General features: G+C 40.6%; 3 protein-coding genes across 3 annotated transcripts in view; 1 reads left to right on the forward strand and 2 right to left on the reverse strand.

The window, feature by feature from the left end:
• col23a1a (collagen type XXIII alpha 1 chain a) overlaps positions 1 to 737 on the reverse strand; it is a 121712-nt gene extending 120975 nt beyond the window's left edge. Inside the window, 1 exon segment of the mRNA XM_067599072.1 lies at positions 3 to 737. Coding sequence (XP_067455173.1) covers positions 3 to 284 — 282 coding nt within the window. The 5' untranslated portion in view covers positions 285 to 737.
• An 871-nt stretch (positions 738 to 1608) lies between these two features.
• clk4a (CDC-like kinase 4a) lies at positions 1609 to 8735 on the reverse strand. The gene is made up of 13 exons (XM_067599067.1): positions 8577 to 8735; positions 7317 to 7477; positions 5854 to 6103; positions 5092 to 5188; positions 4705 to 4771; positions 4453 to 4569; positions 4167 to 4333; positions 3962 to 4056; positions 3721 to 3850; positions 3544 to 3626; positions 3371 to 3450; positions 3070 to 3160; positions 1609 to 2374 (listed from the first exon to the last, which is right to left on the reverse strand). Exons 2-13 carry the CDS (start codon positions 7475 to 7477, stop codon positions 2189 to 2191), a joined length of 1524 nt encoding a protein of 507 aa, XP_067455168.1. The 5' UTR covers positions 8577 to 8735; the 3' UTR covers positions 1609 to 2188.
• Positions 8736 to 10993: 2258 nt separating this feature from the next.
• Positions 10994 to 12705, forward strand: tmem126a (transmembrane protein 126A). Its single transcript, XM_067599070.1, has one exon. The coding sequence runs from the start codon at positions 11175 to 11177 to the stop codon at positions 11799 to 11801; it is 627 nt and encodes a 208-aa protein (XP_067455171.1). The 5' UTR covers positions 10994 to 11174; the 3' UTR covers positions 11802 to 12705.
• The last annotated feature ends 526 nt before the right edge of the window (positions 12706 to 13231 follow it).

The following is a 13231-nucleotide window of genomic DNA, read 5'->3' on the forward strand; positions in this document are numbered from 1 at the left end:
ACCTCTTCCACGAGCTCCCCTATTGAGGTGCTCAGCTCAGGAATTAGGGTCCCATCCTCGTTAAAAAAAGCCATGTGTGGCGGTTGGAAGATGGACGCTTTCTCCATTCGGGTCTCGAGCTGGTAGGTCTTCAAGCTCATCAGAAGACACACAGTGATGGAGCTCAGGGACAACAGCAAGCACAGTGCGATGGGAAAACCTGGAGGACACCGCTGGATCGCGGACTTAGGCTTACACTGGCACACCGGTTTACTTTCCCCGACAGAGCCGTTGGCTGTATCCATGCTGAAATCCTGCTTCGAAGTTCTTTTGAGCCAAAGAAAATGAGCGAAATCACTTGTCTCAGTGGTGGAGCTCTGCGACAAAACTCTAATCAGCTTCTGTGAACCAAATAAGCAGCGCACCTAACGCATTCACATCATCCAGCTCCAGTACACTGGGCACGGGGTTCAAAGCGCTGTCTTAAATTAGTCTTGGAACCAGAGACAGAGGCAGTGCGCACCGGGTTTACGCTTGGCACAGATGAGAACGATCTAGATGGCAACAAGAGAAAAGGCGCCTCCTGACTTACAGGTCGTTGTTTCCTGTTGGGGAGTATCCTACATGCATGTGCAAGTGCAACTACCAATGGGTCCAATTGTTTGCCTCCCTAAAAGTTGCACGCTCAACTAGTTGAGATGCGCCCGCCCTGCTGACCACGTGGGAGGTTGCAGATTGACAGCTGAGAGAGAGACGTCGATCTGGCTGGACCCGCTGCTGATAAACCAGAGTTCACTACGACAACACACCTGTATCTAGTATTTATCGCCAGAAATAAACCAAAATTTATAAGGACAAGCGGAGCAGCGACTGATGATGGCAGACAACTTAGCCCATAATGTGACAAATTCTGTGATAAACTGTCCGAGTTACAAATACACATCTGGCCAGTTTCCCACGATTGTGAAAAAGAAGTTTTGAGTGACTCTAAATTTATGTTGCTCTTTATTGTGAATACAGGGAACTCATTTATGCACAACGTACTGCGGGCGGTGATCATCATCAAAGAGGAATATTTCACAAAGCAGGACTTAAAATACTGATACTTTACTGTGAGGACAGTCGGCTGGTGTTTCCGAGTTCAACCTGTTAATTTAAGCCTCCATATTCTACTAAAATCAGGGAATATAGTTTGACTCCTTGATACATTTAGAATACTTTTCCTACACAGTTCAGATATCCATTTTGTTATTTTAATACTGCTTTGTGAAATGTTCCTTATAGTTTGAGACAGGTGCTGTGTTAATGTCTGTTAATTCAGATTGTTTTCTGATTTATCCTTGATTATTCAAATAATCATTTTCATCAGTTTTAACATCAGACTTGTGTAGTAACTTTGACATTTGTCACCTAAAATGCCCTCAACAAACTCAGAATGAGATTTTGTTCAACGGCAGTAAATGCTACAATAGTGGATTGAGGTTATTTCTACCATGCTGGTCCTCGGTCACTCTGCTCCTGACTCAAGTGACACAAAAGCTCTTTACTGCCATCCTACGGACTGAGGCGGCTACTGCACAACTTTAACAACATCTATAAATGAAGGAACACAAACGTCTGTCGACAAACTTCATGTCTGTTCATCTTTATTGAGAAAAAAGTACATGATACTGCAAAAGTTACACAACAAGTGAATGAAAAAAAAAAAAGATATATCTGAACTATGTACATGGGTTTCCTGCCTGCAATGACATTTCTTTTTACAACACAATTCTGAATAAATTACTGGTGAGACAAGCAGTGTAAAGCACTTCTCAGTCTGTTACATTACCCGTCAGCTACTTGACAATGCACAGAGAATATGGACAAAATTGGACAAATCATAAATTAAAAGAAAAAAAAGAAAAAAAACCCCAGCTCTACCAGAATGCTCAGAATCTACAATTTAAATTACAATGGCAAATAAATAGAAATCGGTTGAAGGATTCATTACTCCGAAACATTTCACAGACAAAAAACATGACTTGTGGATTTGTGGACAAACACACTGGCTTAAGACAGGACACAGCAGAGCAGGGCGGTGGACTGATACAGTCAGTTAAGGTTCACCTCTCCTGGAGAGTCAGGAAGTAGAGGCTGGCACCGAGCACCATGATAAACATCCTGGTGACAGCCGAGCCTGGACCGAGGTTACAGGTCAGAGGTTGACTCAGTCTCTTTTGCTGCTGCTGCTGCTGCTTCTGCTGCTTTTTCTGCTGCTCTTGCGGTAGCAAGAGAAGAAGGGATGACGGAGGGCCTGATCCAAACTAAGACGCTTAGCTGGGTCATACTCCAACATCTTCTTTATGAGGTCGAACAGCTGGTGGTGGTTTTCATCCTGAGACATCATGTAATGCTGATGGGGAAACAAGGAGGCATAATTATAAGTCAGTCTATTATAATGTTGATAAAATCTAGTGTAGTTCTATATGAAATGTATGAACTACAACAACAAATATGTAAATGAACAACACAGAGGAGTCCTGCAGTAAGTATCAGTTTAGTAAAGCTCGATTTTGAAAGGTTGTTTTTAATAAAGACTGTAAGAAGCATTTATTCATCTCATTTCATCACTTTCATTCCTCTCAAATACAGACCTGCCTGGGGTGAGTTTAACTAAGCTAAACACAAACACAAAGCAGGGCGAAACAGCAAACTCAGCTCAGGCAGCTTGCAACTCCATGCATGTATTTTGTGTATTTAACACACTGGATTTGTTTTCCAGCCCACGACTGGGCACCAGTGAACGCTTGCTGCATGTCAGGACTCAGGAGTCATGTCTATGATGTACTGATGAACTCTGTGGTTACTAACATGATGCAGCATGTAAACAGAGTTTTGTAACATTTTGGAACAGAGTATTTTATCACTTTCAGTCCCTGAGGTTAGCTGCTTCCCCCTGCTTTCACTCTGAGTGCTAAACTAGACTACATGTCAAAGCAACCATTTCTGCCAAATGCACAAACATGATAATAATAATAATAATAATAATAGATAACAGGTATTATTTCCCAAAATGTTTGTTTCTTTAACCAGAGGTGTTCTTCTTACCTTGAGTGGTTTGCAGTGTTTCCTGACATATCTCCCAGAAGAGCTTTGAACATCCCAGTCCAGCTTGCTCCGGTGGACATACCGCTGTTTCCTGTACAATACACCATAACTGTTTAGCAGAATTCACTCTGATTAAGAGTCAAAATCATTGAATTAACTCCCTGTGCTGCTTATGTTATGGAGATCATAATAAATGTTATGGAGATCATAATAAATAGTGCCCAATTACATCAAATTCTGCCATCAATCTTCTTCCAATAATGAAAACTGGTTATAAACAGGTCTGTAAATGAGTCCTTACCTGGTTTTCTGCAGGAGGTTTGTGGGAATGGGGCCCAGAACTCTCTCCATCATGGCAAGGTGCTCTTTACTGTCATGTGTCTGAAGGAGAAAACAATATAAGCCAACTTGCCCAAATGCTATGGTATATATCAGAATATTAATACTCTCCTCATGCTCTCTGCTGCTGCGTACCTGGAAGAGAGTTGATCCGAGGTAGTACTCAATGAGGATACAACCTACACTCCAGACATCACAGGAATGATCCCAGCCGAGATCTGAAAGAGACAATGTTAAGTAAATTAATAACATATCACCACTAAAGGATCCGTTAAAAGCTTCGATGCAGTGCTTTTAAAAACAGCCGCTTACCCAAGATGACTTCAGGAGCACGGTAATGACGTGTGGACACAACAGAGGTGTGGTGCTCATGTTCATATGTGGCATTACCGAAGTCCACTATTTTCACATCTGGGTTCTTCAATGTTCGTTCATCCCGTTTCTGTGGATAAAAAAAAAAAAACAATCATGCTACTCACAAAGCTGCTGACACAAACAAAGAGGTTTTTGACTTTTGCTGCTACTTAATATTTAGATAACTTAGGAATCTTACCATTTTAAGGTTGTACTCCAAGTCGTAGTCTGAATCAATGAAGAGAATATTCTCAGGCTTCAGGTCTGTGTGAGTCAGCTTGTTTTGATGCAGAACTATAAAGAAAAAAACAAAACAAAACACAACAACAAATCATGCATTTTGAGCCCAGCTGCTTTTTGAAAACATACTTTATCTTCTATGTGTGCATGTGTCTGTAACTTACATCGAACAGCTCGGATGATCTGGTACGACATGTGCCTGATGTGTTCAACGGGGAAAGGCTGGAAGTTGTTCTCCTTGAGGAAATCGTACGTGCTGAGGCCAAGCAGCTCAAAGGCGATACAAATGTGGCCATGATAGTCGAACCAGTCCAGCATGTGCACACAAGCACTAATGAGGAGGAAAGGCAAAGGGAATGCAAAGTTTAGTATCTTGTAGGGGAAAATTAAGAATTTGTTTGGTTTTTTCCAAGCAAAGTGAGCGGATTTCTGTGGCATATAGTTACTTACTATTTCCTATCAGAGTCGAGGGTTTTCAACTGTTGAAGCACCTCTACCTCTGACTTAGCTGCCTCACGGTAGCGGTCTATGTTTTTAATTATCTTCAGAGCCACTCGAGCTCCATCACTGAAACACACAAATGTAAATATGAAAAAAAAAAAAAAAAATCAAGAAAACAATGAGGGAGAGGAGAGCAAGCTTGAAGAAAAACATTTAGTCAAAACATTGAGCTGTAAGTAATATTTTCTTATTGTAACTTACTTTGAGTGATCAATGCATTCAACGACCTTCCCAAAGGCACCCTCTCCTAGAGTACACACAATCTCATCTACAGAAAATAGAAAGTTGGAGTTAGAAACACAGCACTGACAAAGTGAAACACTGCCCTTTGGCTGCTTCACTGCCTGATGTTACATTGGCTCTGTTTAGCTACACTACTATAACAGGCTTCTGAACACTTGCATACAACTCAATGCTAAATATGTTAAACTGACAAAAAATATCTAACCAAAAAAAAAAAAAAATTAAGTCTATTGGCCCAAATACTTCTGCCTCTAAATTAATGTTTGGAAATAAAAACCAGACAACAAGAGTGTGAGAGAGACAAAGTGTGAACAACAGTAGAAAAAAAAGGTATATATTCTATACATCTCGCTCTCAGCATGTCTCCACTGTGATAGATGAGGTGACCCTCGCCATCATCCTCAACACTCCTGGATCTTTTCCTGCGGTGATGGCTCCTCCTCTGCACCGGAACCGCCGCAATCCGCCATCACATCAATAACCCATCAGTCAGCCAGCACCAGGCCACCACAACGCGACATCGTCATTCATTCAACCAGGCCAAGGGGGGGAGGTGTAGGGGTGGATAGATTCGGCCCGTTCAGTAACACCGCCAGGCGAATGGACGGAAGGACGGAGCAGCAAATTCAAATTCAGCCCCATCAGAGAAATTGGGCGCCAGCCACCACATAGTGTGTGTTACAGAAGAAAAACATGGCAACAAGATTTTCAGATGAGAGACTTTCTCAGAGTAGTACAGAAAAAAAAACTCAACTTGAGTGATTACAGTCTTTCTACATGTAGTTCTTTGCAACTCTTCCAATACAGCTTTAATCTTTACTATCATGTTCCATAACAGCCCACTAAGATTTCAGCACTAATACTGGGTCCACTTTTTCTCCTCCAAATCTATTAACACTCACAATCCCTTACTTTTCTGAGCCCCTAAGTCCCCCTACTTGTCATTACTGGAAATCATGCTTAACAGTGAAGAGTAGGACACACACAGAGATACAGAGAAAAAAAGAGATAGGTGTTAAGCATTGGCTAAACACCGGTGATAATGACCCTTTCGATTTGGTGGTATAGACAGAAGAGGGGGTAGAGGGGAGAAGGAGTTTCCCATACCGAGGAGGACCTGTGGCGAGAGTGGCTACGTCTGCGTCTTTTGTCTGCGTTCCTGCGGCTGCTTCGCCTGCTGCGACCACTCCGACCACTGCGCCCGGAAGACTTGCTGTAGTGGTGCCAGTCACGGTCTCTTTCCCTGCAGGTAGCATCGCGGCTGTTGTCCTCACAGGCCATGTCCAAACTGCAGTCCCGGGTCTGTCCTTCCCTAGAGTCCAGCCTCTGGTTCAAACTGCGGGTCTCCAGGAAGTGCCTGCAGTCAAACAAACAAAAAGAAGCACACACGTAGATCAAAAACAAGGACTCAAAAGACTAGGCCAGGTTATGAACGGCACAGTTCCTTGTCTGTGATCAAGCTCTAAAATGAAGACTGGCTATGATGGTCTTAAAAGTCCACCTATTGCTTGACACTCTATACCCTAAACCTTTTTATGTAACATTTGTAATTAGCAACATACTAATCTAGAGCCACTTAACACCAAACTTCCTGTTCAATGAGAGGCTGCAGTTCAGAAAGCATTTTATTTGGGGATTATCACTGCACAAATAGTACCTTAAGGACCATGCAAATGCCAACATGTAATGCCACACATTTGGGTGATTTTAACATTTATACAGCTTCATTTATACAGTTTCCTTAGCAAGCATGTAGGATTTCCTTAAAATGCATGCACCCTAACAGAGGGCCACATTGGCAGAGTTGGAGCGTGAGACACTAAGTTTCTGAAAGCTTTTCAGTCTGATGGTGCGTAATATGATCTGTGACTCTACACATGCAGATCTCTGTACGCCAGAAGTGAACATTTCTGCCAGTATGAAATGCCTAGAGAGAAGGGGGAAAAGACGCTGATGTGATACACCTAACATAACAACTCATACTGCTTTCCAACAGTTCTGCACATATGCCTTGGTTATTAACATTTAAATATTTGCTTGCCAAAGTTTTTATGTTCCCTCAGTATATCTCCGATCACCTCCAGGACACCCGCCCAGCAGGTCATCTAAGCATATAAAAAAAGACCAATAAATCCCTGGGGCCCTAGCACCCTGGTGGTGTCAGTTGTCATCCAGGAAGAAGTCTGCCTCTCTACAGAATTAAAATTAGATTACATCTGGAAACATCTAATGTAACTCCATGAGCTATCATTCATGCCCACAAGAAGCTAGAATTGCAAAAAACACATATCACAAAAGATGATACTGAAATTCATACAAGGGAAGAAGGATGCATGAAGTCCTATCTGTCTATCTGATTTATACCATAAACTTTACTAACCTAAGCACAGCAGCACAAGCCAAATAATTCTCAAAGTAAAAACAACAGTGTAAGTTGATTTGTCTGATACTGTTTAATAGGATGTAGACTCTTAACTGATTTGCAAGTAGTTCCTCCCTAAACTGAAAACCTAATAAAATCTTAGTCTTTAAATTTGACAAAATAATTCCAAAAACAAATAGTTATTTACCCCTCATAGGTCTTTTGGTGACGGTGGGTTCTTCTGGATTTATTTTCTCTTTCACTGCTGTGTGAATCTCGTTTCTTTCTCTTCCGACGCTCCATTCTCTCTTCCCAGCTGTACTCATTGAGCCAGACACCTGGGGAGCGCATTCGCTTGGAGTGGCGCATCTGGAAGACATGGACAAACAAATTTTTAACTTTAAACGGAACTTGAAATTCTGACAAATACTAAAACAAATTAAATCCATATATTAAAAGATTTACCATAACTGTTATTATGGGATCAATTAAAACGATACAAATGTGATTGTTTTTGAATAGAGCCCTGGCAAGAGAGACGCTGTTATGCATTACATGTGTCTGCTGCCAGCTAAAACAGGAAGTTGTATAACTGTTAAGGCCACCTTTGTAAAATTAAAATGATCAAATCAGGTGATCAGTCAGCCACGAGAACTGGTCTGCACCATTTATACTAATAGGTAATAAACATCAAAATCAACCAGTGAAAGTTAACATTGGTTGCAACTCTTTCACCAAGTCAACACTGCGTAGCTGACTGCAAACAAATAGATAATATGCAATGAAATACCTTTAGGAGCTACTGTAAAAAACAAAATACTTTGAATCAAAATTATTCATCTATTCTTCGTAACGCTAACTTAAAAACAATGGTTGAAAAATGTCTGGGGACCACATGCACACTTGGACGTTACACTGAGACAAACGTTGACGTATGGTCGACGTTTCGTCAACAAGTTAAAGGCCTTTCACGGCCAGACATCAACCACCACTTAACATCCATTATTGTATTGCTATTTTGTTAATTGTCACTATACATATGGTACTTAGAAACAGTTTTATGATTATAACTTGTCAACTAACTGAATGTGAAAACATAAAGCAGGAGATCGTCGAATTTTAGACTGATCTCGAACCAAAGGCCCGTCGAGCGCATGAGCGTTTATTGTTATGAAACAATATTATTAACGTCTGCTAGCATAACTTATTACATTACTTATTCTAACTAACGTTACCAGTTTCGTAGTTAAATTCCGACCGACCACCATTGCACAAAGCTGCATCCCAATTCGCCTAATTACAACATCCGAGAGAATAAATTCTCGTAGTTAGCTAAAGTGAATTAGCCTGTCGCCATGTTGGCGAGACGTCGAATTTCGGGAAAGCTAATTGGCTAATGTTAGCTTACATTAAACAGTAGTTAACGTAATAGAGTGGTAATTGGGTGCGAACCAAGAATTGGTCTTACCTTCCTTAAACAGCTACGGGGTTCGCGACACTAAATTTAGTAGTTATATGAAAAATATGAACAAAGAAGGCGGAGAAATATCTCTAGACAGTTGTCTCCAAAGATGGCGAGCTTCTCTAGAATTCGACAGAACGTTCTAAAACAAATTCCATGACGCAACTCACAATAACAACGCCCACTCACGTGACGGTGCGAATGGTGTTGCCCTGGGTTCAGTCTGGCAGGTGCACACTTCCTCTCAGGCTCGCTCAGGCTGCATGTGGCAACATCAACGTGTGACTGAGGCTAAATAGTTTTACACAGCAATGGTGTAATCATTTTAAGGGTTTTGTTGTTGTTGTATTTTTATACCCTTCTTCTCGGAATTCAATGTGTGAAAGCACAGGATGGATAAATATATAATTTAAGAATGTCATCAGGCAAAGATTTATGTTTATTATGAATGACTATTTATTTGTATGGAGAAAGAAAAATAAATCAAGTTTGCCATGAATTCTTGAAGAATTGTGACTGATTTTTGAAAGAATGACATTTTAGTTTCTCTTGTATGCACTTGATTTTTTATTCAAGAAGATGAGCTGGTTTGTTTGTGTTTATGTGGTTATAATATGTATGAATGTATGGCTGTATGAGCGGTGGACCCCAGGAAGAATAGCCAGTGCTTATGCTGGTGCTAATGGGGATCCTAATAAAGAAAGAAAGAAAGAGAGAAAATTTGAGGCTGTCAATAATGTTTAAATGTTAGTTGAAAACTGTATCTGCACAAAATTCTCTATTGTATCCAAACCCCAACCAGACTTAAAACATTAATTTTGTTCCTATTTGTCTGAAAAAGGGACCATAGCAGGACCTTTTCAGACTTCAAAAAACAGAAGGGACTGGAGCACAAGTTTGCACTATTAAAGGCTGCAAATTAATCAGTGTGGTCTGGTCCCTTCTGTTTTTTGAAGTCTGCTGTCCTCAAACAGAGAAGCACCTGATTCAGCTGCTTTTTGTTGGAAGATGCGTGGAGAACCCTGTTTCTACTAGGACCTTTTAAGATTCAGAACCTCGACTGATGAACAGGTTTACCTGAAAATATCAGGATATCTGATGGTCTTCAACATAACCTGACCATCCTGGAACAATACTGCCAGAACTGGGCCTTGGATGTAAATGTTAAGAAAACCCAAATCATGATCTTTCAAAAAAAAAAAAAAAAAAAATCTTGAAAACAAATACCATTTTACTCTGAACAAGACCCTTATTGAACAAGCAACAAATTATACTTACCTTGGTTTGAACATATCTGCATCAGGAAATTTCAATATGGCAATAAACACACTCAAAGAAAAAGCATGCGGGGCAACGTATGCAGTAAAAAACAAATTGTTCAACATTAATATTCCAATTAGAATTTGGACAAAAATATTTGATAATGTGATTTTACCCATAGCCTTATATGGAAGTGAGGTTCGGGGCCCGCTCAGTAGATTGGAGCATGGCTCATGGGACAAACACCCAATAGAGACCCTCCACACCGAATTCTGCTGAAGAACTCTAAACGTTCAAAGGAAAACACCAAATAATGCCTGCAGAGCAGAACTGGGATGTTTCTCATTACTGTTAAATATACAAAAACAGGAAATATTTTTGGACAAATCTAAATTCAAGTAGATGTGCACTTTCAAAGCACTGATTCAAAACAACACAACAGAATAAAACTAATTATGAATCAATCAAAAGATCTATATTTAGAGCATTGGAGAAATGAAACAAAAACCCAAAGCAAACTAAATTGTTATTTGGCCCTAAACAGGCTGAGTATCTCCACTCGGTCAGAGATACGAAGCAGAGACGGATCCTGACCAAATACAGGCTCAGTGACAACCAACTGGCAGTAGAAACAGGAAGATATAGAGACAGAGATGCACTTCCTCCTCCACTGTCAGAAGTTCTCGACTTCCGCTACCGGGAAATAGCCAAGAAAATACCAAACCTCCAAATGTTAACTCCAGAGAAACTGGCAGTTCTCCTGGGTGAAGGGACAGCAGCTCCTCTAGCAGCTAAATATGTATCTGCCTGCCACAGCCTGAGGGACTCACAATCACTTTAAAATCTATATTTATAAGATATTAAGTAACTGTATCCAGTTCTATAAAACTGTGTTGTACTATATTGTATTGCAATCAGTTGTATTGTACTGCATCAGTGTAATATAGAACCTGCATGTGACACCTGTGTATTTAATACGTATATGAATCCTTTGTAAACTGCTTTGGCAACATGTTTTTTTTTTTTTTTTTGTTCATGCCAATAAAGCTATTTGAATTGAATTGAGAGAGAGAGAGAGAGAGAGAGAGAGGGAGAGAGAGAGAGAGAGAGAGAGAGAGAGAGACCACTGTTTTCTTGTATATATACGATAAAGTTCTGTGTCCTGCCTGAGAGATTTCACTCAGGGTAAAATAACCCTTTGTTAAAATTGCGCTCGGAATTGTGGGTAAGACATGGCTGCGCCCTGAACCTAAGAAACTGCACCACCTTTACCCAAATGTGACAATTGAATTGTTTAAGATACAAAACAGTTGACATTGTCGGTGTCGAGCATAAACTGTGAAGATGTCGGAAAATATCCTGAAGGAGGGCGTCGCTGGAAAGACGCTCACACGAGCAGTAATTGCTGAAATGCTGGCGAAGAATTTCGAGAGACTTCCTGACATTGATCAGAAACTCTTCCTCTATGGACCCATGTATCTGGGTGGCAACGCTGGTCTTGCAGGACTGGTAGCCAACAGCTTGTACCGCAGAACCCTGAACGTCACGCAGGCTGCGGTCACCTCCAGCCTGCCGATGGCCGTGCTGCCCTTCCTCACAACATTTGCCCTGTACAACGCAGCGGTGTCCAGCCCCCTCCTGTCCGGCGACCTCAACTGTCCCTCCTGTGCCCTGCTAAGAGGTGCACTTGTCGGTGTGGTCGGCGGTGGCGTGTACCCCATCCTCCTGGCCTTACCTGTGAATTTCGGCCTCGCCTCCAGGTACAGCACAGCACCGATGCCAGAGAAGGGTAATGTCCTCCGGCACTGTGTGGACCTCTCCAGACCGATCATGAGGAGAATGAGGGCAGTCCTGGTGCTCCAGGCCTTTTTCGGGACCTACCTGAGCTCCAGAAACTTTGAAACGTACACAAAACTGGCCCAGATCACATTTGGCTCAGGTGGAGAGGAACTCGAAGACTCAAATGTATAAACATCTAAATGAATTGGTTCTTTTGCGTTGTTGCAGGTTTGTTGCGTGAGTTGTATGATGTAATAATAAACCATTTCATAAGGAATGGTTCTGTGATTAAAACATAATTGTATGTCTTTTTTTTTTCTTTTAAGGGATTGTCACAGTTCAAATTGAAGTAACTGCATGAATCCACTGCTTTTTGTGCATGAAGATGGTTATTTTTAATGAGAATCAGTATGTAGATGAAACTGTTATTGTTGTTCACTTTTTGCATACACTTAAACAATATAAGTAGTTTAAAATAGCTGAAATGATTATTTGGGAAATCTATTGGTCATTCTCAGAAAAAATAATCAGCAACAATTGTAATGATCAAAGCAAAATCAAGCAAAAGATGGGCTTGTTCCAGCATCTGAAATGTGAGGATTTACTGCTTTCCTCTGTTTTTTACATTTTAAATCTGACATCTTTTGATTTTAGATGGTTGGACAAAAGAAACAACTATGAAGCCATCACCCTGGGTTCTGGGAAATTGTGACTGGCATTTTTCACTACTTTGTGGCAAGTTGTTACAGCTGATTAATTGATTAATTGAAAGGATTGCATCCCTGTTTAAGATATCGTTTAACATGAGGTTGCAATAGGCTCTTAGGATCATTCTAATGAATTTATCTTTGTTTGGTAAACAGCCAATCCACTTAGACATTTTGCTATTCACGCAAACAGTTGAAAAATTTCAACATGCAAATGAAATTAGATGCTTGCAGATCAATAAAATGTCAGGATATGTCCGTCATCATCTTGGAAACCCTGACTGTTTGTATGAATGTATGGTTGATAGAATGATGTCATCAAGGCACAAACAATTGAATGGAAATGAATCAAACTAAACATTATGATAAACAAAATCCAGCGCAGTCAATTGACTAAACATGGTTTACTTTTATTAAAGGCTTCTTAGGAACTTCTCACAAATTTTCCAGTGATGTTGAAAACAAAGTGTGTCTGCTTGGCCTAAATAACAACCAGGTAAACACTGTATGCACCCGAATCCTTGAACTGCACACAGCAATGGGTGTGTGTGAGAAAACAGTTTTTTAAGATGGAGTGCAATGACACTATTAAAAAAAGCAGAATTGATGTACTGCAGGCGATTGTCATTGAAAACACATGTTCAACACAGGAAAAGTTTTATTAAAACTGGTCATCACCTTGAATGGCAGGTTCGACATCACATCTCTGGCTCTCTATAGTCATAACTTATCTGGGGAACGTGTTACAGGGAAAGCAAGTGTATGGATGACAAACAGGGAAGGGCGAGTTAAAGTCAGTCTGTTATTGAGAGGGGAAGGTGCTTCTTAAGAGGAAACACTGACATCAATCAATTATCGCAAACTGAATAAGACTGTTTTTTTTAAAAAAGCTTGTAATTACATAGTTCCCTCTCC

Source organism: Thunnus thynnus, chromosome 9 (assembly GCF_963924715.1).
Source record: "Thunnus thynnus chromosome 9, fThuThy2.1, whole genome shotgun sequence".
Lineage (NCBI taxonomy): Eukaryota > Metazoa > Chordata > Actinopteri > Scombriformes > Scombridae > Thunnus > Thunnus thynnus.